The sequence below is a fragment of the Rhinoraja longicauda genome, chromosome 23, assembly GCF_053455715.1.
Source record: "Rhinoraja longicauda isolate Sanriku21f chromosome 23, sRhiLon1.1, whole genome shotgun sequence".
NCBI classification, from domain to species: Eukaryota; Metazoa; Chordata; class Chondrichthyes; order Rajiformes; family Arhynchobatidae; genus Rhinoraja; species Rhinoraja longicauda.
Genome location: NC_135975.1, coordinates 12,952,937 through 12,978,340, shown reverse-complemented (window position 1 = coordinate 12,978,340; position 25,404 = coordinate 12,952,937). Strand labels below are relative to the sequence as shown.

Below are 25,404 nucleotides of genomic sequence, written 5' to 3'. Positions count from 1 at the left end.
CTTTACAGATATTGTATGTTTAACTTAATTTTATTCTTTTTTCTTTGCTGCATACGTGAACCCTCGTGCTTTGCATGCTTTCCATAACATCTTCATCTGTGGGAAAACTATCTCAAGATCTCTTTGATTTTCTGCTGCATTTCCAATGAGTGAGGAAATATGTGGAGGTGGATGGGCCTTTATATCATCACAAGGCCCTTCCACCTCCACATATTTCCTCATGACATATAGTTGGAAGTTCATCTGACATAAAAGTTAAAACACCTTTGCTGGATCTTAAACATTTGACAAAGGCTAATGTTCATTTATGTATCATTTTAGGATGGAGTCAGCAGCTAAGGAATAAAAGTATAGCCTGAGCATACCGACTTTTTTTTAGGATAAACTGAGATGGTCAGAACATAAAAGATTCTGCATTCAGTTATGTTCCACATGAATTTGTACATTTCTTTCCCTCTTCCCAAGAGCTCCAACTTCTTTGTCATATTTAAATCCCCTGTTACGAACAGCACAGCTGCTGTATAATTATTTGTTTTGATTGTCTCACTTTAGTCCATAGTAAGCATGAGTGTAAGCATAAGCATAGGTAATTCCTTGAAACCTTTTTTGCCATTGGCCCACTCATGATAGGACAGCAGATCTAAAACACAAACTCTAAAAGGACACCAGTCCTCAGTTCAAACCATAATGGCATAGCCCTCTATATCCTCACAAAGGGCCTAATATTCCTTCATGTGTCTCTTTAGGATAGATGTTTTCTTGTCAAATTTCTGTTGAAATAGAGGTTTGTCCAGACACTAATTACGTAGGGCACAAACAGAAACCTTCAAGATGCATGCCCCAGGAAATAAACCTTGAAATCTTTGTGATATTAAACATATGATTTCAATATTGCTCTATATTTGTGATACACCCAGTTTTATTATGCTGAAAGACAATCTTGATCACTATGGTAATAATAGGCACACCCACGGAAAATCCTGTATAACAAGGGAGGTACTAATTGCTGAAGTTTAAACTCTCAACCTCATGAAATGTAATCATATGAAAATATGCTATGGAGCTTTTTCAGGGAGCATTATTTTCCCTTTATCCATGAAATATCAGAACAGACTCAATAGACATACACCTGCAAAAAAGCATGTAAAAGAACTGTGATGCACACAAACAAGTGATCAGATCCAAGGTCTGCAATCCTTCCACTTACAATTTAGTTTATTGGCACGTGTACCGAGGTACAGTGAAATGCTTTTGTTGCGTGCTAACCAGTCAGCAGAAAGGCAATACATGATTACAATCGATCCATTTACAGTGTGTAGATACATGATAAGGGAATCACAAACTGTGTAAATCAAATTTCTAAATCACAAACTGTGATAAAAAATTCCATTGCTGTTGGGATGGTGATAATAGCATGAATATCAATATTCAGCAATGAGCAGAGCACACGAGTGCTGAAGACAGAAGCATTAGCAATGGTGTCTACCCTGAAGTACCACGTGGATGATCCTTCCTGCCTTCTGCCAAGATCCTGTCAACCACAAAAGTTTATTTTCCAGTCAATCAGTTCATTCCGTGTGATATCAACAAATGCTCGAGTTCTATGGATACAGAAAAGGTTTTGGGACTGATAACATCCTGGCCATAATATTGAAGACGTGCTCCCCAGAATCAACGGCATGCAGAGCCAAGCTAATCCAGTAAAACTAGTATCTATAAACAATGGAGAAAATTGCCCGGGCAAGCCCTGTTCACAAAGTAGGAGACATCCAATTCAGCTATTTATCATTCAATCAATCCAGTCTCAAGTGTTGGAAGGCATCATTGATATGTTATTGGACTGCACCTACTCATCAATAATCAGCTCACTGATACCAGTTTGATTTTTCTAGAACCACTCTGCTCTTCATCATAACCTTGGTATAAAAAACATAGGCAAAGGAGTTGAATTCCACATGTAATTAAGGCTGAAAACACAAGGTTTTAAATACAGAAATAATATAGATTAGAAATAATCTAAAAACAATATAGAAACAGGAATAGGGTGATTATCCAGGTACTAAACAATTTTGTGACAATGAGGGGGTCTCATTTCCAGTTTTGCAGGAACAACAATATCCAGTGTGTAGGAAGGAACTATAGATGCTGGTTTATACCAAAGATAGACATAAAATGCTGGAATAACAGCGGGTCAGGCAGCATCTCTGGAGAAAAGGAATAGGTGACGTCTCGGGTCGGAACCTTTATACAGACCAGTGACTAAATTCCATCAAGCACATCCAGGAGTGATTATTGGTATATGTCATTGTGTTCAACTAGGCATCCTTATTATAAGCCATACCTCACAACTGACTATATGCTGCCTTTTTTGGAACAGATGCTTCTACCTGGAACTGAATGACCAGAATAGTAGATAGAATATAAAAAAGCAACAGTACAAGAACAGGCCCTTCAATCACAATGTCTGTGCCGAACACAATGCTAAATTAAACTAATCACCTTGGCCTGTACATGATCCATACCCTTCCATTCCCTGTATACCCATGTGCCTATCTAAAAGCCTCTTAAATACGTCTAATCCTGGCAGTTCATTCCAGGCACCCAGAATTTTCTATGTAAAAAACTTGCCCCACACATAAACTTTTCTCCTCTCACTTTAAAGCTATGCCCTCTAGTCTAGTGCTGTCAAACAAATTCAGTGTGATCGCATCACCTCTATTCAACATTTATACCAACTATAATCTACCATTCAATGGAGAATTTCAGTTTCTCAACTATGTAAATAATCTTGGGACAATTGTAGAAAATTTTAAGGACAGAGAGAATCTTGAATAAGATCATTATCCTAGCAAGCATTGTAAACCTAATTCTAGCAAATTTTTAATTTTGGCCTTCAAAACCAAGTTGTGCAAGAGATGAGTTACAACTTTGAAGAGCAATTTAACATATACACTACATTTCTGTAAAATGCACAGGATATGAACCATGGATATGAACCAGAACAAATAAATTCTTACTCACTTCACTTTGCAGGCACATTAGACTCTACACCAACAAAAAGAAAATCAGTTATTCTAAGTAAACTAGACCATGATGGTGCAGAAAACAAATACAAACATGATTAATGTGCTTAATTATTAAGGAGCTCATTGCAAAAAACACCAACTAGGTACCAAAGCCAAGATTAACACACAAAATACCACTCTACAAACTCTCATAAAATTTCAAGTGGGAAGAATACTCATCTATCGTATAGGTAGACACAAAATGCTGGAGTAACTAGCGGGACAGGCAGCATTTCTGGAGAGAAGGAATGGGTAACAGTCTGATATGAAGGGTCTCGACCCTAAACGTCACCCATTCCTTCTCTCCAGAGATGTTGCCTGTCCCACCGAGTTACTCCAGCATTTTTTGTCTACCTTCAATTTAAACCAGCATCTGCAATTCTTTCCTGCACATCTATCCTATACACCTGAGCCATGGTGAGAAAAGGCTGGGCGTGCCTTTTCCACTTACTGTCAGTCAACTCAGAGTAAGCACATTAAAACTACCCCAAAGGCTAACATCAAACTGTAAAAAGGCTACCTAAAAACATTTAACAGAGTACAGGTGAAAGAAACCATGATAAAACTAGTCAATAGATTTCAAGGCAAAATCAATGACATTGTGTCAAATGCCACCAAAGATGCACTTTGTTGATTGGAATTCAATTTCCCAGGACTGGAGCAGGAATTCTTCAAGGCAATGCCCAATAACCATCAATCTTTAATAGCTTCAATTAATATCTTTTCATCACAGAAACAGAAAGAATATCCAATGATTTCACATTCTGCATTACCATTCCCAGTTGCACAGAAAATAACACCTGCTTACAGCAAGCAAAATCCAGATAATATCCAGGAAAAGTACATACTTTGGCAAACATACCAAACAAAGACACAAAGTGCTGGAGTAACCCAGCAGGTCTGGCAGCATCTTTGGAGAACATGGATAGGTGACCTCGGGTCAGGGCCCTTCTTCAAAGTCTTCAGACTCGAAATGTCACCTATCCATCTTCTCTGGAGATTCTGCCTGACCTGCTGCGTTACTCCAACACTTTGCCTCTATTTTTGTAAACCAGCATCTGCAGTTTCTTGATTCTCCAGGTCACACAACATCCTGATATGGAAATAAACTGTCAAGCCTTGATTGTGATTGTGTCTATCCCCATCGTATTCCTTGTCCAACAACACTGTGTAAATAGTTGCACCAGAAATTCTGTAGTCCATTACTGTCTAAATCCTTGAAATTCCTCCCCTACAACACAGAGGGAGTGTTATCACCAGAATGTCTGATGCAATTAAAGAGAGCAGCTCATCACCACCTTCAAGGACAATTGGGATGGACAATATGGCTGATTATCTAACATTCCATTCATTACATCACCGGTATCAGACAGATCCATCCTGGCACAAAAATCTCTCTTGAAAGAAACATTTCAGCAATCTAGTAATTCCTGTATAAAGCTCTCGATGCAGTGAATTTAATGCAGTGAAGAGCCTTCTTGTTTAAACTTTGAATCACTCACTGAGTAACTTCCATCAATTAATAATGTAATTTTAACCTCTATGTGGCCAATTCCTGAAATGGTGTCAAAAATTACATTTTAATACTATGTTAACCAGCCAGAATAGAAAATCTGCCAGTGCTAATGTTCAGTACAAACATTTAACTTTACTTACAAAAATGGGCAATACTAAAATCATCAAGGATACTAAATAAAATCCACAATGTTTTAAATCAGTGACATTTAACTTTTTCCGCAACTTACATACCTTACAACGCTCTGAGCATGGCGAAAGTCTGAAGGCAACAAGGCAGATGGACTACCCAAAAATAAAGAAACCAGGTGATATAACATTTTTAAAACTTCGGTTTGGTTTCCACAAAAATAAAACTTTGGGGAAGTCAAGACTAAATCAGAATAAAATTTATGCAGAGACCACATTAATAAATGTTTGGAATTGCTACTGTTTTTAATAACTTGGACTCAGTAAAGCAATGCAAATTGCCAATGATGCTAAATTTGCCGATGGAGTGAAACTGGAGGCAGCTCAAAAAATACAGTATGAGATCATAACTTCTTATAGCACTTCTTATAGGCAAACCAGTACATTATACTTGCTTTGGCGCTTTGACATATTCAATTACTCTCACTTCATCTCTTTCCCCATTTTTATCTAAATCTGTTTTAGATGTTTAATGATTTAGCTCCTTCCACCCTTGTAGGCAGTAACTTCCAGATTACAACTTTCTGCAATAAAAGGCAAAGTTGAAAAGCAAACAAATAATTACGTTCTTGGGTATGTAAAAGCGAATTTAATTGACCTGTCATAATTGTGGTCTAAAGTACTAGTGTAAACTGCCCCATCACTGGAAAAGGAACCAGATGTTCTTGCATGTTGTGGCCTTCACATGACCATTCGGGGTAACTTAGATTTCCATCATTAATGCATTTCTTCCATCATTAATGTATTTCTAAAGTCACAAGAACAAATGCTGTGCAGCCTCACAACAATATCAGATGAGAAACTACTGTTTTGGAAGAGAGACACAAGATATAGGGATTATATATGCTGGAGCAACGTTGAGAGAAAGGTTTAATAAAACCAAAATATTCAAATGTTCAGCAGGCCAGGCAGTTAGTGTAGAGGGAGGAAGAGTTCAAGATAACTGACGAGATTACCAAACCGCTGTCAGGTGAGACTGTGTTCCAATACTCCATTTCCCAAGACCTTCCATGTATTAATCAGATATGTAGTCACTTACCACAGATTCACTCAATCGTGTAAGATTTCATTAGGAGAGTGATAGGCCAAATATACATCTCCAAATACACCAGCTATGACAACAAAATTTAAAGTGGATTCTATACATAGAACCATTTAACACTATATCCAGGCTTTAACTTAAACAGCCTAAACAAAGTGCAGTGAACTTTGAAATTCAAAGAGTTGCAGGTGCTGCAAATCTCAAATATAAACTGAAAATGTTGGAATCACTCAACAGGCCCGCCACATTCTGTGGATGGCGAAACAGAGTTAACATTTCAGGAGTCAAGTCAAGAGGGTTTAATTGTTATATTTACTAGGAATGAAACCATAAAGTTCTTACTTCAACTCAAAGATGTAATGTTTCCAGCATATGTTCATGAATATTGTTTAACATCAATACAGCAGCACAAAATGGAATACGGTTATGAAGATTGTTCAAGGAACAATATTGGTGATAAAAATCCAAGACATAGATTTTAATTATGATACAAGAAAGGAGAAACACTGAAAATAAACAAGCTAACACTTGCCAGATATTCAATTGCTCATCACTAATGAATCTGACATTTGACAGTTTCTACAAAGGGCAGCTTAATTTTTCTTCAGATCTACAAATTAGCAGTCTTGCACAGAACATTTTCTTGTATATAAATCTTACTGTCATCATTTCTGGACCTGTTTTTGTCTCAAAATAGTTCCAGTTATCACCTTGTAATTTATTCATATCTCATGCAGAACATCAAACCTGTACTGACATTCAATTATACTGTGGCTGATCCACATTTCAACATCTTCTCCCGCTTGCTTCGATAATCCTGAATACTAATGCCCAACATCAATCAATCTCAGCTTTAACACTTTTAAACTTACCTCCACTCTTAAGATTGTTTCATATTTCCACAACCATTTGTGGACATTATAATTCTAATGTTATCATGGCATCTCCTTATTCAGGCCAGAGGAAATACTTTCACTTCATGTAACTTACCAACTCCTTTTACCACCTTGCGTATGATCAAATCATCCCAATCTTGTAACTGCAAGTTTATTTTATGCAACTTGGGCTCGATCTATTTTAACTTGATCTATTTTATCAATGATAATTCTGGCAAATTTGCATGATGCTCCATAGGAGCAAAGAGGTCCTTCTACAGTTGTACCGGGCCCTGGTGAGACCGCACCTGGAGTACTGTGTGCAGTTTTGGTCTCCAAATTTGAGGAAGGATATTCTTGCTATGGAGGGCGTGCAGCGTAGGTTCACTAGGTTAATTCCCGGAATGGCGGGACTGTCGTATGTTGAAAGGCTGGAGCGATTGGGCTTGTATACACTGGAATTTAGAAGGATGAGGGGGGATCTTATTGAAACATATAAGATAATTAGGGGATTGGACACATTAGAGGCAGATAACATGTTCCCAATGTTGGGGGAGTCCAGAACAAGGGGCCACAGTTTAAGAATAAGGGGTAGGCCATTTAGAACGGAGATGAGGAAGAACTTTTTCAGTCAGAGGGTGGTGAAGGTGTGGAATTCTCTGCCTCAGAAGGCAGTGGAGGCCAGTTCGTTGGATGCTTTCAAGAGAGAGCTGGATAGAGCTCTTAAGGATAGCGGAGTGAGGGGGTATGGGGAGAAGGCAGGAACGGGGTACTGATTGAGAGTGATCAGCCATGATCGCATTGAATGGCGGTGCTGGCTCGAAGGGCTGAATGGCCTACTCCTGCACCTATTGTCTATTGTCTATTGTCCAGGGCCAGTGTATCCACCCTGAGCACAATGCCCCATATGGGTGACTAACATCCATTCTTTACAAATGGGCCACAGCTTTTAGTGATGTGTACGCAAAGACACTTACACCTTCAGCTGCAAGTACAGGCTCTCCATACTCGATAGTCAATTTCATCCAATGAAATAACCAGCAATTTGTAAAACTACAAGATGACAGTGTCAGAAAAGGTATCATCTACAAGGAGGGTGTGATGAAAGTCGCTCCAATAGAGTTCTTCCTTCTGATAGAATGCTTTGAACATTATCTTATTACAAACAACACCCTATTTTATCACATAAACAAACACAAAACCTCAAACAACCGAGTCTGGCAACTGATTAAATCATTCAAAGGATACTCATACCATTACTGTCAAGATGACTGGTGGACCGATCACTGCCTAGTATATTCATATCCCCATCAGCCCGACTCTAAAACAATACCACCAACAGAAATACTACCATAGGAAAATCAATGTAAAGGTCTCAAAAACCCAAAGATTAGTTCCTTTCATACACCACCTGACAACTGCCAAACTCCAAACAAGAAGTCATAATGTGCTTGGACTGCTATCAACTTTAAAAAAATCAGAAAATGCAAATTAATGCTTGACTTCTCCACTATAAAGCACTAAGGTTATTTTGATGGAGATTACTAGAGCATCCTGAAAATAGTTAACTGCAAATATAATGCATTTTTGTCATGAATTTTCTACCATGCTTCAAGGGAAACAAAACTTCACAGGCATCTGAAGGCTGAGGTTCATTAGAAAAACCATGACCTAAAAAAAGTTGGTGGGCGGAAAGAGCGCAGAGATTCAGAAACTCATCATCATCATATCATCATATATATATACAGCTGGAAACAGGCCTTTTCGGCCCACCAAGTCCGTGCCGCCCAGCGATCCCCGTACATTAACACTTATCCTACACCCACTCGGGACAATTTTTACATTTACCCAGCCAATTAACCTCAGTTACAAAGACAATCATGCATTTTTTTCTAGTGTCCTAACCCAAATACCCAAGTAACCAGCCCACCGGCAGTCTACCAGGAAAGAATAGCTAACGGACACAGCAACCACTGAAAGGAGTACTTTCAATGACTCCTCAACCATGCCACAGCAAACCATCTGGTACAGCCTTGTTGCCACACCGATTAAAGTCAATATTGCCAAATATCAATTGAAAAACAACACAACCTCCAAAACAGACAGCTTTCCTGCTGTAAGACTAAAGCTTGAAGCATTTCAGCAACACAAATTAGCCTGATTTCCCACCAAAAGGAAGAGAACAACTTGCCACGGGATTGGAAATTCAATCAGTGATAATTTTCATGAAAAGAGTTATATCTGGCTGCAACAACTACAGAGGGGCCTCCTTGTTGCCAGCCACAGGGAAATATTTGGCAAGGTTATTCCTCAAGTAGCTCCTTCCAATGTCCATGGATACCCTCAAGTTGCAGTATGGATTCCATCCATCTGGAGACACGACGATTCTGCTTCACGAGTAATCTAGGGATATGCATCAACTACTTTACATGAACTTATTTTGACCTCGGAAAAGATCTCAACTCAGTTAAACAAGATGGACTTTGGAGCATCCTTCTCAGTTTGTTGCCTTCAGAAATGTATCAACATCCAGTCTGCAACATACCAACAAGTCCATAACAGACTCAATCTGAGGGCAGATTGATGTCAAGCAAGGCTGCGACATGGCTCAACACCACACTTCCCACAAGATTCCTCTTGGCGTGCAGCAACTCTACAGAACAAATGGGAAATTGCTCAATCTATGCCCCTTCTACTCCAGGGCCAAGGTCATCCCAATCATAGTCACTGAGCTAGGGTAAGGAGAAAACACAATAAATAGTAAGGTCCTGGAGAGTGTTGTAGAATGGAGAGACCTAGGGGCAAAGTACACAGTTCCCTGAAAGTGTTGATTCAGGTAGACGGCATTGAAGGCAGCATAAGGCACATTTGCTTTCATCAATAATGGTATTGAGTACGGGAGTTGGGACATCACGCTACAGCTGTACAAGATGTAGGTGGGACTACGTTTGTAGTATTGCATGCAGCTCCGGTCACCCAGCTAGAGGAAAGATGTAATTAAACTGGAAAGGGTGCAGAAAAAATGTTGCTAGGACTCAAAGGTTTGGAGTTATCATTGAATGAGAGGATGGACGTTTTCCCTGGAGTTTAGGAGGCTGAGCAGTGAACTTAGAGATGTAATAATTCGCGAGGCACAGATAAGGTGAATGGTCACACTCTTTATCCCATGGTAGAACAGTCCAGAACTAAACGTCATAGGTTTAAGGCAAAAGGGGAAAGATTTGAAATATTATTTTGAGGGTGCAAAAATAAATCTAGTACTTAACTGGACTTATGACTGAGATACACTATATCAGACAATCATTGCACAATATTAATAATCTTTATTAAGTTTGGCTGAGTGGTGCCACTCTTCACTGAAATGTGGGTTCGCCACAAACTTCAGTAAAAAAAAAAAAAACAAGTTTCAGAGTATTGAAGGGCTGCTGAATTGTCAAAAATATTGTCTTCCATGCAAAGTGTTACAAGCTTGGTTCTGCTTGTTTGATCAAGTACATCTACAAGATTCCATGGCAGTCTGCCGAACAGCAGGAAAATATCAAATTAATTTCAAGTGTTAACTTTCTCCTTGACTAATGACCAAGTATTTTACACATTTTGTTTTTATTTCTGTATTTGCAGACTCCACAATATTTTGTTTCACTGCTACTCTTTCCCTCGATTCCCAATATACAATTTAAACAGGGTTTCCTTCAATCTTCAATAGGGGATTGATCTCAGTATTGACTCCAGAGTGGCTTCTCTAATAATTAGTCATTTAATATCCATGTCAGTTTCTTAACTTTTTATCTCTACATTTTTATAACCTTCTGCAACATCATCCATACAACTGAACACAGCAGCAGAAATTGGATTTAAACAAAGTACTTTCCAGCCCTTGTATCACCTTGAGACAGAGGCAAAATTCTAATAATCATCTTACCTCTTTCTTGTATCTGTGGGACAACATCTAGTGATTCATGTGCACGAACAAAATCTATCTGTGCCTTAAGTTTCTAGTGCACATGGAATACTATTTGTTATTCTTAAACTTGTGTAGAACCTCAAACCTCCTCAAGTTAAACTCAACTGCCATCAGTTTCCCTAATCAGTCAATTCAGCTTCATATTTCCATCGAGTAAACTGTTCCTCTTAGCTTCATGCCATTTGTGGACAAATATTTAACACTACTCCTGTTATGATGGATATAGTGAGAAACAAACACCTCCGTGCAGATCAGTGGAAACACAATTTGTCACATTTCACTCATCATGGTATCAGATTTCCCCCCACTCTCTTGATATCTGCTACCAATTACTGATCCAGGTCATGGTAGGACATCCAATTCCATACTACTATATTTTGCATTCACTTTTCTCCGTGTCACCACCTCCTACCTCAAGCCTTCACATGATTATCCTCACCTTGAACAACCAACCCATCGTCCTCAGCAGGCAGAGCACACCACCACCTTAGACACTCCTGTCATCATTCCTCTCTCCGTCGCTTCCCCACATACTCCAGTCTTCTTCAATGGTCCCTACTAAATCGCTCACCCAGCTCTGCAGCATTTCACCCGTGATCTCATTCAATGCCTGTCCGATTTCAGTAATTCTCCATGTCCAAAGCTCTCACCATCTCCCTTCACTACCACCCCCACCCTCGCCACCTCAACATCACCTATCCTGCGCTCACTCCCCATTCTGTTTATCTGTCCCTCCCTCTTCCCACGCCCTCCGCAGGGCCTCAGGTCCCAGGGCTGCGGCATTGAGCCGGGAGGTAGGTGTAAGTCGCGGATGGCAGTGCAGTCAGCGACCGAATGCTCAACATGGGCCTGAATCCGGACCTGCAGGACTCACCTCGCTTGTCGTGATCGTAGCCCACCAGCACAAAGTAGTCGGCCAGCCGGGCCATGGCCGTGTCGCTGCTGCCGGGCACAGCCTGCGCTACCAGGCGTCAGCATCGTCCCACCGCCATCCCGTTCGCACCGCGCCTGCGCGCTCTGTGCCGAGGGGCGGGAGGGAGGAGCGGCCCGGCGCACAGACCATAATATGAAGCACGTCCCTCGCCCGTGGCAACCGCCCGCCCACTCGCTCTCCCCCACCAACGGCCACAACTCGAGGCGCTCCTCCCGTGACAACCAGACCCCGTTGCCGCCCCCCGCCCGTGACAACCAGACCCCGTTGCCGCCCCCCGCCCCGTGACAACCAGACCCCGTTGCCGCCCCGTGACAACCAGACCCCGTTGCCAGCCCCCGCCCCGTGACAACCAGACCCCGTTGCAACCTCCTGCCCGCCCAGTCTGCACCAACGGCCAGAGCTCGAGGCGCTCCGCCCGTGACAACCAGACCCCGCGGCCCTACATGGCAACCGTCCGCCCGTGACAACCAGACCCCGCCGCCCGTTGCAACCTCCCCGCCCGTGACAACCTCCCGCTCTCCCCACACCAACGGCCAGAGCTCGAGGCGCTCCTCCCGTGACAACCTGACCCCGCGGCCGTGGCAACCGGTGCTCTTCCGTGGAGACACAAGAAACTGCGGACGCAGAGATCTAGTGCAAGACACAAAGTTAGACACAAAACCCTGGGTGACGTTTCGGGTCGAGACCCTTAACGTCGCCCATTCCTTCTCTCCTGAGATGCTGCCTGACCTGCTGAGTTACTCCAGCATTTTGTGAATAAATACCTTCGTTTTTTACCAGCATCTGCAGTTATTTTCCTACACAAAACCCTGGAGTAACTCAGCGGGAGCGGTTACTCCAGCATTTTGTGTCTATCTTCAGTGTAAACCAGCATCTGCAGTTCCTTCCTACGCAAGACACAAAATGCTGGAGTAACTCAGCGGGCCAGCCAGCATCTGTGAAGGGAATAGATAGATGCATCACTCGCGTCTTTGCATTTTACTCCTTTTTTCCCCCTATCTGACAACCTTTTGTCTCCTTTTCGCCTCTAACCTTTGTCATCCATCTGTCAATCACTACCCCTTACCTGTACCCAGCTATCACTTACCAGGCTTTGCCCCACCCCCACTTCTCTTTTCCAGACATAGAGGGAGGCTATTCCATCAGCCTGAAGAAAGGTCTGAACCCAAAGTGCTGCTTGTCTATTCCCTCCATAGTTGCTGCCTGAGATCCTCTGTTGAGATCCTCCAGCCGTTTGTTAAGTCACAGCACTAATATTGATGGTGTAGCTGGCACCTGTCTCTTGAAGTGCAGTTCTTCTTCACCAATGAGGAAGCCAATGGGATCAAATTGAGGGTACATCCTTAGCTGCAAAAGATGGGCTAGATTGCGTGAATGCTCAGTATGGGAAAATCTAGTTAATGTGGCCCAAAGACCAGGAACAGGGAGCTGATTCACTGAAGGTATGAATTGAAAGAAGAACCTTTAAAGGTAGAATATCAGGATTATTGTCTAATCCCTTGCAGTTTATATAATAACAGATCAGAAAAAATTAACAAGTATTTTGGGTCCCTTGTACCGCGCGGAGGCACAAGACACTGCTGATTCTGGAATCTTGAATGCAAAAAAAACAGCTGGATGATCTCAGCAAGTCAAGCAGCATCTGTGGAGGAGAATGGACAGTGTATCGGGTTGGGACCCTTATTAAGACGACTGTGAAGAAGGGTCTGACCTGAAACGTCATCTGTCCATTTCCCTCCACAGATGTTGTCTGACCCACTGAAAATCTGAAATAAAAACACAATATGCAGCAAGACAGGCAACACTTATGGAAAAAAAAACCGAGATAGCATTTCAGGCCAAAGACTGTTGCTCAGATTTGGGATATAGAGGAAATAAATTTGTTTTAGGTCGCTGAGAGCAATAGATAGGATGGTGTGGGGAATCATTGACATGCAATGTTAACTATGTATCTCTGTGGATGGTATCTAACACTCGTTTTTTTTCATACTGCTGAGCTCTGATGCTGTTTTCATTTTCTCTCTCCCAATAGGCTACTGTGGAGGATTTTCCCAACATTCTCCTTTGTTTAACATTTCCAGCAGCTATTGTGTTCATTCACTCACAGTATGGCAGGTTTGCTCCTTGTTTATTCTCCCTTTATTGACATGTCCCCAGACAAATTATCTGCCACTAATAAGCCTGCAGCAACCTCTTAGTCTGCTTATCTGCCATATCATGGTCTGCATCTAAGACAGACATTCGCTTTGACCTCTTCATTCCTTCTTTACTGCAAGTTCAAACTTGCCCATTTTCTAAATTTTCCCACTTCTGAAAAGGCTCATTGAGCTGAAAAGTTAACTCTGATTCGCTCTCCTCAAATGTTCCTGACCTGCTGAATGTTTCCAGCATTTTCTGTTCAAACATTAAATTTGCATCTCCAAGTTATCAATCTCTCTGCTGCAGGAAAAGTACATTGCAGGACCTGCTGATAATACCCAGCTTTTTCTGTTATATTATGTTGCCTAGTTATTAATGTCTCTGCTAAGAAAACTGGTCCTTCTTGTTTATTCTCTCTACTCAGTTTTATACACCTCTTTAAATCTCCCGTCAGGCTCTAAAAAGTACACCACCTTTGTCAGCCTCTCCTCGCAACTAAAATTCTCCCTGCAATGCCATAAATCTCCATCTTAAGTTCTATCACATACTTCAAGTTTTGAGCTGTACCCCAGTGATAACCTAACCAGTGCTTTACACAATTCCAGTGTGGTCTTATTATTGTATGCCTTGGCCAATAAAGGCTGGTATTCCCAATGCCTTTTTAAAACTCCTACGCCTGAATGAAAAATGAACATTGGAGAATACAAGATAGCCCTTACTTTCCCTCTGTCTCCATCCCCTCCCCCTTCCCAGTTCTCCCACCGGTCTTACTGTCTCTGATTGCATTCTATCTGTCCCGCCCATTCCCCTGACATCAGCCTGAAGAAGGGTCTCGACCCAAAACGTCACCCATTCCTTCTCTCCAGAGATGCTGCCTGTCCCGCTGAGTTACTCCAGCATTTTGTGTCTACCTTCGATTTAAACCAGCATCTGCAGTTCTTTCCTACACATTGTAGAATACAACATATGTTCGAGAATATGTGGAAAAAAGGTAAAGGAGCAGTTTTTATTGGCATAGAATAGAAATCAGTAGAAAAACAAATGATGCAGTAGAATTCAAATGATAGAAATACAGTATAAGGCTGCGGAAGACAAATTGTGTGACTGGGAAAAGATTACAGCCCAGGTGGAAAAAGAAGTAGGAATTATACAAACCAATTAGGGAATAAGTAAAATGGAGCAAGGGAATAAATATGCGGTAATGACATCTTCCCCAGAAATAATTGGGACGGAAAGGAAAAGCAAAGAGGATATTTTGCAGGACTCCATCTAATTAAATATATAAGCAGGCCAACACGGAAAAATTCACCATTGGATTTGGTAATGGTAAATGAATCTGAGCAGGTGGAATAACTAAGACGACCAATATGTAGGCAATAATCCATAATTGCATGCTTAAAGATAACCTTAAAACTGATTCAGAGGCATAGAGTCATACAACATTAACATTGGCCTTTTGGCCTATTATGTCAGTGCCGACCATTGGCATCCATGCATCTAAGCCCATTCACCAGCACCAGCCTTCAACACCTTGGTGATTGTGTTTGTCTAGACTTATAAAATGTTGTCAGAGTACCTGCCTCCACAACAACATCAGGAAAGAGTTCCAAATTCCAACCACTATCTGAGTGAAAAGAAATGTCCTCAGATCCTGTCTAAATCCATGCCCTCTAGTTTTAGACACCTCTGCCAAGGGGTGATGTTTCCCACCATCTTCCCAATATAAAATATTCATAATTTTGCATACCTCTAGCAAATTGTCCCTCAGCCTCTTCTGTTCTAGGAATACAAAACCAATTAATCTTGTCTCATCACAACTGAAATGCTCCATCCCAGGCAACATCCTTCTGAATCTCCTCTGACTCTCTCCAGCACGTTGGTATCCTTCCTAAAATGTGGCACCTAGAATACTCTAGGTAAGTTCTAACCAATGTTTTATAAAGTTGTATGATAACCTCCTTACCCTTATGTTACATGCCTTGCCTAATGAAGGGAGAGATACCATGTGTCTTCTTCATCACCTCATCTACCTTATCTACCTGTGCTGGCACCTTAAGGAATCCTTAGACTTGTACAGCAAAGTCCTTCAGTTCCTCAATCATTTCTCAGTGCCTGCCATTCATCGTGAATGACCTATTCTTATTAATCTTCCCAGAATATATGGCTAATTGACTTCTCAAGCCTGCTCTGTCATTCAGTAAGATCTTGGCTGATCCAATTTTGGTCTCAACAACAATTTCATGCTTTGTTTCCCTAACTCCTTAACTCCCTTTTAGGTTAAATATCTGTCAGTCTCTGCCTTGAATATATTCAATGATTCTGCTTCCATTGGTCAGAGGTAGACTATTCCAATGATTCAGATACATATAAATGTTTCCTTACAACGTAGAAAATATAGAATGAGGCAATTTAACCCATGGAGTCTATCCTGGCTCTCAGAGCATTCCCATTAGTACCATTCTCCCACTTATTTCCCTGTAATATAATCTTGTTCATATGTCCATCAACTCCCCCTTCATCTCCTACCACCCATGGGGGAACTCATGGCTGCCAAGTATCATGTCATCTTTGGGATATGGGAAGAAACTGGAACACTGTGGAAATCCAAAGTACTATTGGGGTAATGTGGAAACCATGCAGTTTGTACCGAGATCAGGATTGCCAAAAACATAAGGCAGCAATGCTAGGTTCTGTGCTCTCCCGAAGAGAAAGGGCTCGCCTCTCTGGGAAAAGGAATTCTTCCTCATCTCTGCATGCAGCCCATTATTCTGAAACTATGCCCCTTAGTTCTAGTTACCAACGGCCAGAGAAAACATCTTCTTAGTGCCCACCCTCTGAATCGTTTAGAAAATCATAGATGTTTCTATTAAATTATCTCTTTATTTTTGCTCCACTGTGTAGAGGCATATATTGCTGAACCTTTCTTTATATGTCAACACCTTCACCCTAGGAATCGAGCTAATAAACCTTTTCTGCACTGCCTCCAGTGTAAGCACACCCTACCATAAATAACTTTGTATTTAATCATTCATAGGATGTGATGTCACTGGCTTGGCGACATTTATTTTCCATCCTTAATTAGTACTTAAGTGAGAAGGCAATTGAAAGTCAACCAAGTTATTAACTATCGTGTTTCCAAATATTATTTAATTTTGTCCAGATCTTCTGAAATGCACTTCACCACAGAAGCCAAACTGCAGCCAGTTTGGTTCACTGCACGTGCTATCACAAAATGGCTGACTAAACTGGATACAACTTTATCTATGGGACAAGATAACATCCTGTCTGTTGTAGTGAAGTTGCACTCCAGAATTAACTATGCTATACAGCTAAGTTGATTTAGTAAAGCAACAATATTGGTGTCTACTCAACCATGTGAAAAATTGCTTCTATTATCCTGTTAATAAAATGTAGGGCAGTTGTCAACAACAGTGCCACCAAGTGGCACTTTCTTATGACCTGCTCACTAGTGCTCCATTTGTGTTTTGACAGTTAAACTTGACAACAGACCTCATTAGCTTGTGTTCAAACAAGGACCAAACAGTTCAATTCCAGAAATGAGACAAAAATGATCACCCTGGACACCAAATGTAGCATTTGATTGGAAGTGGTATCCTGGGTTCTTGTGATTATGAGAGCCACGTATTACACAAAGGAAGATGGTTGTGGTTGTTTGAGGTCAATCATCCCACCCTCATATAGGAAAGTATCTTGGCCCCAGTCTTCCTTCGCTACTTCATTAATAACCTTTCATCTGTTTTGAGGTCACAAGTGGGAATGCTCACAGATGATTGCAGAATGTTCAATTCTATTCAGAACACCTCAGACAATGAATTAGTCCATCCTTGCATGTAGCAAAACGTAGATAAGACTAGGTTTGGGCTATTCAATAGCAATTAACATTTACATCGCACAAAAGATGGGCAATGACCATCTCCAATGAGTCCAAACACTTACATTTAATGTCATTACCATTGCTAAGTACCTATCATCAATATGTTGGGGACACCATTGACCAAAAACCCAACTGGACAGGCCACATATAAATAGTGTCAGTTGAAGTAAGTTGGAGTCTGAATAAGCCGCAGCAGGAAATTCACTCCTGCCACCCAGAGCCTTTACAACCTGTACAAGAGAATGATGGAATGCTCTCTACTTACCTGAATAAATGCAACATCAACAACACCAAGCAACTTAACATGATCAGAAGGCTGAATGACTGCACTCCTTCTACCATTCTAAACATTCAGCCGGCACACACCATGGCTACAGAGTCTACTATCAGCAAATTAAACTCCACACACTCGCACAAACTACTCAGACAGCACCTCTCAAAACCATCAACACATTCGGGGGTTGTTGGCATAAGAACACTATCAACAACAGATTTTCCTTCAAGTTGCACACTATAACATATTTATGTTATTTCTGTCCCTTTTTCATTGCTGGTTCTAGATCCAGGAACTCTCTGTCCAGCAAAACCTTGTGAGTTGTGCTAAACCTTACTCGAAAGACTGAAGAGATTCAAGACAATGGCTCATTGCCATTTTCCATCAAACACTATTTAATAATAATAATATTAAAATAACAAGTTTCAATCCTTAAATGATTGAAGGATGATCTAGACGAGATGTTTAAAATGCTAAATGGATTCAGTAAAACTGCATGCCCATATCCTGGAAAACTCATTGAAAACTTGCTTTTAGTTTCTTTCCATCACCATTAGGCGGAAGAATCAATCTGGTCTTTTTTAAACAAGGGTGCAATATTTGCAATCCTTTGTTTCCTAAATATTATCCCTACAACTACAAAGGATTGGAAGAATATGACTATATGAATATATCCATTTCAAAGTTATAATAAACAGTTTATACTCATGCAGAAAGACCAGGATCTACAGTTTTGGCAGAACAAAGTCTTGAATAGATCTTTGATAGATTGGGAGAAACTTCTTGTAGGTGGAGCCATCAGACTTCAATTACAAATTGCAATTAAAGTGCAGTAAGATTTGTACTTCTTTGCCTGTAGCGCACACATTCTTTTAGTTCAAGAAGGATTGACGTGGGTCTTGAATCCTGGTCTACCACAGTTCCTGAATCTACAGACCATGTTGACTGACAAATGAGACCCCAGTAATTGTTAAATCAGACCTCAGTGTTTAACAGGATAATCATTGGTTGCACTTTCCAGTTACAGTCGGACCAAATGCTTCACAACAGGGAAAATTTGGTAAAAGCTGGAACCAGGTGTTTGTGGGAGTGAAAGTGAAAATGCATACACAACATCCTGCAATAACAACGAAAGGGATAAATCTGCTAGTGGTAATAGAAGGTGAGTAAATCGCAGAGTATGATTTCTGCCTCAGATTGTACATTTGTCATTCTCCAGGTGTTGATCTGGCCCTGGATCCAGGGGTCAGTGAATGCTGGCAATTCTTGTCCTTCTGAGAATGTGCTTTAGCACCTAATACCAACATGACCCAGCTCAGTTCTAACAAAGGACCTTTGACCTGGAATGTTAAATCTACTTCTCTTTCTATAGATGCTGAATGACCTACAGATTTTTTTTTGTTATTTCAGATTTCTTACATATCCTGTTTTTTAATTTCCATCACAACTCTTGGTGCAACACTGTCATCTACTGCCCATAAGCTACAGGTGCAGCGGTAACAGTCTTTATAGCCGCAATATCTGTGTAACTCCTTGTGGCATGACATGATGCTCTAGATTGCAAAGCTAGAGCATCCTTTGAATGACCCAGTGAAGCTTATTTCAAAAATGGACATTCATCACACGAGAATGGACTTTATACTCTTGTAACACATGGCAATAGAGTGCAACTTGCATCCATTTACAGAAGCCATCATTCTGGGCTTTGAAAAGATAGCTGCACAAATATTGCAAGTAAAAGAAAAAAACAGGTAAAAAGTATGAGAATAATCCATACTCAGTTAAATATCTTCACTCAACATGAGCTGAAAATATAATCAACTCAATTTTAATGAAACCAAGTATTTGTTGCAAAGATATTGAAATATTGATACATAAATATTGAAACCAGCATTAATCTTAGTTTCTCTGTTCTAGGCTGTGAATCCACATAGTGCTTTTTGTCATGGCTGCCCCAAGAAGTGGATGGTTGGTCCAGTTCTTGGCATATTCTGCTGCCATATCTGATTTCAGTACATTTCCAATGCATGCCAATGAGCATAAGGAAAATGTTGTTCCCTTTTGCCAGGTCGTTACAGACAAGTTGAAATGTAAGGCCAGCCATTTTCAAGTAGTGATAGCTGGTATTTCTACACATTGCTAGAAAGCTGTGCATATCGATCGACGTCTTCCAAATATCTATTGATATATTTCCATGAAAATACCTCCATCCTCTCTGTACTATTTGCAAATGATCCATAATACACAATACAATACAATACAATATATCTTTATTGTCATTGTATCCAGGGGTACAACGAGATTGGGAATGCGCCTCCCATACGATGCAATAATTTAAGTAATTAACAGCAACCCAACGAAACGAAACAATTGTAACAGTTTTTTTTTTTAGACAGGGTAAAGTGCAATGCAACCACTGCCACAATGGTTCTGTGATATTCATTGCTTTCATTTTACAGCACCGGGTCCTACTGTGTTCCTAAATAATGCAGCTTGCCTCATTTTATTTTGCACTATTAATTAATTTACAATAGTTTTGAGGGTGACTGTGGCCACTTGCAGTTCTCTCAGTACCCATGCAAATCCAGTCACTGAGCCTGTATTTGGGCACTTTGCCATTTTCTGCAGTTTCTGCTATTTTTACCTCACAACGAAGGAGATTTTCCAAGTCCCACAATGAGCACTGACTGATAATGAAATAATGATACTATTTTCTTTTCCTACAACTGTCAACCTGCACCTGAGCTAAAGGTTATCCTCAATACCATTTGTAACATGGATTTTGGACTCTGCTGGGAGTGGTGGTAAACTCTAACCAAAAACACGAGGAGCTTCAAAGTTAGAGCCACCTCCACTCTTCCTTTTGCAGGTTATTATGAATATCCTGCCATCACCCTTTGGATATACCATGTTCTAATTTATACCTTGCTACCTAAATTGTTTTTCTTCATGCCTTTTCTTTTTCTCTCATGATAACTATGAACTTGTGTCTTCTGGTTTCCAGTAATTCAACAACTTGGAAAGTTGTTCCCATGGTTCTGGTCGATTGTACAAAATCTTTAGTTTAGGTAGCAAGTAAAGGCAGAGTAAAGGGTAGATAGAGTCAATGGAAGGGAGGTTGGTTTGCATGATGGTCTGGGCTGCGTCGACAATTCTCTACAATTTCTTGCAGTCCTGGATGGAGCTGTTCCAAACCATGCTGTGATGCATCCCGATAAAATGCTTCACTTAACCTTTATGCTTAGAGAATAACCACACCTCTCTAATCTCTCCATATAACTGAAGTCCCATATTCTGTTCTAATAAATCTCTGCTGCACTCTTTCCAAAGCTTTGACATCAGGTGTTAATTTCAGGTTTGACTCTGTCAGTGACAGGCTGTGACATGATCAAGGCAATCAATCGGAGAATGTTATTTTGGGTCAGGAAACGCATTCTCTGATGATAGTTTCAAACTGGCCGCACTCAGTCTGAGGCTTACTGCTACAGCAGTCCAGGGGTGCCAAGAGATTCAGATAGACCTTGGATTGCCAGAGGTCACCACTGATGCAAAGGCTTTAGATCTGGCCACCCATCAAGGGGACTGGTAAGCAGGTGAGGGCCAGGTGAATAGGTGAGAGACATGTGTGCAGGTGAGGGACAGAGTGAGTAAGTGAGGAACCTGTGGGCAGGGAGGGATTAAAGGAACAGCATTTCACTGACTTGGCAAGTAGCGACCAACTCTAATAGTCTGGCCTTATTCTGACCTGACAAGAAGCTAAGTGCTGGCAGTTAAGATGGGACGATGCCTCCCAGCCATTTTATCTTCTTTGAAATTATTCTTAAAACACACCTCTGATCAAGCTAGTTGTCTTCTCACAAATATCTCAATTTAGCTCAGTGTGAAATATTGTTTCATGACATGCCTGGGACTCATTTAGAAACATTTTGAGGTTAGAATTTGCATGTAAATGGAAATTGGTGCTGCTGTTATGTGTGGCAGGGCATAAATGAGAGCCTGTCTTTCCGAGAGCACATTTTACATTAGACACTGGGTTCTGATGTTGCAGTTTGGCTTTTAATGGCTAAGGACTGGTGCAAAAGTTATCATAAATGGCAGCAGGGAAGTTGCAGATAATATTCCTTAAACACTAAACCATCTGTGAGAAAGTTCTGCTGTTTATGGATTTGTGTCATTCCTGGCATGATGGAGTTGGGTGTGGCTGATGTTTAGGTTTTGGAATTTTTTGCTTGGGCCATTGTTTCACTCACGAGGTTACATAATAGATTTTCACAATTGGATAGGCCTGACATGCACTGTGTTTTCCAAAGTGTATTGGATAATTAGGTGCTGAGAGAAACAATTCTATGTTCGACTGACCCAAGTCCCTTGCTCTTGGAACGGCTGGACAGGCTTTAGCTGGTAAGACATGGGTTATACTGTACCATCTGTAACTAGTTTTCATCCCAGTTAATAGAGTAAGAGATTTACACAATTTCCAAATGTTCAAAGTACTGAAACTTATTGAACCTTGAGTTCCTCTCAGTCATGGAACAGATTCTACCAGCACCATAAAATCCGGGAGCAAAATGACCAGTTAACCCCATAAACAGTAAATACACCAAGAGCACAATTAGGTGGGGACCTTCAGAGTCCCATTAATCTTATTCCCTCCTCACCTCACTTTTGTTTGTTTTCTCTATCAGTGTTTCTTTTTCTGCCTCTCTTTATTAGGTGGTGTTGGTTTACGCTATATCTCACCTTTCTATTTATATAGAATGACCGTTTGAAAATGCATACCTAGAAATTCAGGAACAGTTTCTTCCCAGCTTTTATCAGGCAACTGAATGGTTCTCTCATCAGTTAGAGTGCAGTCCTGACCTCCCATCTTCCTCATTGGAGATGTATGAACTATATTTAATTGGACTTTATTGGACTTCAATGTTATATCTTTGCAATAAATGTTGTATGCTTTATCCTTGATCAGCGCATTGTGGATGGCATGATTGTATTTATTTATAGCTTTTTGACTGGATAGCAACCAAACAAAAACTTTTCACTGTACTTCAGTGCACCTGACAATAATAAATTAAATGAAACTATTTCTGATAGAAGGATATTTGATACAACAGTGTAGAGGGAGATTTATATTATACCCAGATGATGCTGTGCCTATCTTTCTTGTATTTGACAATGCAGTGTATAATCATAAGTCATCCCCTTTGGCTCAAGTAATATAAGCAGACAAAGTGCCTGATCTAAGCTAATAACATTTGCCTATGTTTGATCCATATTCCTTTAAACCTTTCATATACTTGTCCAAGTGCCTTTTAAATGTTATTGTACCTGCCTCAACCATTTCATCTGGCATCTTGTTCCATATATATATATCCCACCCCCGGTTTGAAAAAGTTGCCCCTCAGATTCTTAAAAATACTTTTTCCTCTCACTTAAACTTATGGGCCAATAGTTCATAATCCTCCAACCCTGGGGGCAAATGAAACTGTGTGTATTCATCCTATCTTGGCCCCTCATGATTCTCTACACCTTTATAAGATCACCCTTCAGTCTCCTAAGGAATAAAGTCCGAGTCTACCCAAACTCATCCTATATCTCAGTCCCTTGAGACCTGGCACCATACGTGTCGATCTTTTCTACATCCTTTCCAGTTTAATGGCATCCTTCTTATAGCAGGTTGAATTGAACTGACACAATACTCCAAGTGCAGTCTCACCAATATATTGTACATTGCACATAATATCCTAACTGCTATACTTACTAAGGAGAAGTATGTTGAGGGAGGACTGCGAGATCAGTGTGGGGAATATTAAAATGCAAGGAGAGTCTGAGATAATGAACGAGGTGATGGGGCTTTTGAAAAGCATTAAGGTAGATACATTCCCAAGACCTGATAGAATCTGTCCCAGGTTTAGAGAGAGGTGATTGCAGAAGCCTTCATGAAGATCTTTGCATCTTCTCTAGCCACAGGAGGACATGATGAAAGTGATCGATGAGGTAGGGTGGTGGATGTTGTCTACGTGGGTTTCAGGAAGGCATTGGATAAAGTCCACCATGGTAGGCTGATCCAGAAGATTAAAATGGATGAGATTAGCAGTGACTTGGTCATATGGTGTCAGAATTGGTCCATTGATAGAAAACAGAGGGTTGCCGTGGAAGGACAATATTCAGGCTGGAGGCTTGTGATCAGTGGAGTTGGGCAGGGATCTGTGCTGGGACCTCTGCTATTTGTGATGTATATAAAAGACTTGAACTCGAACATTGATAGGTTGATTCATACGTTTGCAGATGACATAAAGATTGCTGGGGTCGCGGACTGTGCGGAAGGCTGTCAAAGTGTACATCAAGATATCGATCAGTTTCAGACCTGGGCAAAGAAATGGCAGATAATATTTAATCTGAGCAAGTGTGAGGTGTTGCACTTTGGGAGGTCAAATGTAAGGGGAAAATATCCAATTAATGGCATGACCGTTAACAGCATTGATGTGCAGAGGGATCTTGGGATCCTTTTATTCGGAGGCTGTGCCCTCTAGACCTAGACTCAACCACTAGTGGAAACATCCCTCTCCACATCCACCCTATCAGGCCTTTCACTATTCAGTAACTTTAAATGAGGTCCACCCACATCCTTCTAAGCTCCAGCAAGTACAGGCCCAGTACCATCAAATGCTCATTATACGTTAATCCAATCATCTCCAGGATCATTCTTGTAAACCTCCTCTGGAACCTGTCGAACGCCAGCACATACTTCCTCCAAAATGGGGCCCAAAACTGCTCACAATACTCCAAGTGTGGTCTTACCAGTGCTTTATAAATCCTCAGCATTACATCCCTGTTTTTATTTTCAAGTCCTCTTAAAATAGCAGTCAACATTGCATTTGGCTTCCTTACTACCGATTCAACTAGCAAATTAACCTTTTGGGAATCCTGCACCAGCACTCCCAACTCCAATTTCTGAATCCTCTCCTCATTTATAAAGTAGTCTACATCTTAATCCTACTATCAAAATGCATGGCTGCACACTTTGCTATGCTATATTCCATCTGCCACTTCGTCCACTCTCCCAATCTGTCCAAGTCTTTCTGCAGAGTCCCTGCTCTCTCTACACTACCTGCCCCTCCACCTATCTTCATATCATCTGCAAACTTGGCCACAAAGCCTTCAATCCAAATCATTGATATACAAATTGAAGAGTAGCGGCCCCAGCACTGAAATCTGTGGAACACCACTCGTCACTAGCAGCCAACCGGACGGAAAAAGTCCTCTTTATTCCCACTCTTTGCTTTCTGCCCTTCAGCCAACCTTTTAGCCATGCTGCTATCTTCTCTCCGACACCATAAAGATTGGTGGAGTTGTTAATGATGAGGAGCATAGTCTACAAAGTTATGAAGGGCCTAGATGGTGTAGATAGTGAAAAATATTTATCCTTAGAAGAGCTTTTTATAATCAGAGAGAAAATATTTAAGATAAGAGATAGAAGATTTAAAGGGGATTTCAGGAAGAATATTTTCAACC

General features: G+C 40.8%; 1 protein-coding gene across 4 annotated transcripts in view; it reads right to left on the bottom strand.

The window, feature by feature from the left end:
- Positions 1 to 11,686, bottom strand: part of sbf1 (SET binding factor 1) — a 131,021-nt gene extending 119,335 nt beyond the window's left edge. For 3 of the 4 annotated variants that reach the window (XM_078419652.1, XM_078419654.1, XM_078419656.1), the window contains exon 1: positions 11,525 to 11,686. In XM_078419652.1, coding sequence (XP_078275778.1) covers positions 11,525 to 11,579 — 55 coding nt within the window. In that variant the 5' untranslated portion in view covers positions 11,580 to 11,686. The remainder of the gene's footprint in view (positions 1 to 11,524) is intronic. The other variant, XM_078419653.1, reaches the window with a different exon arrangement.
- Positions 11,687 to 25,404: the final 13,718 nt, after the last annotated feature.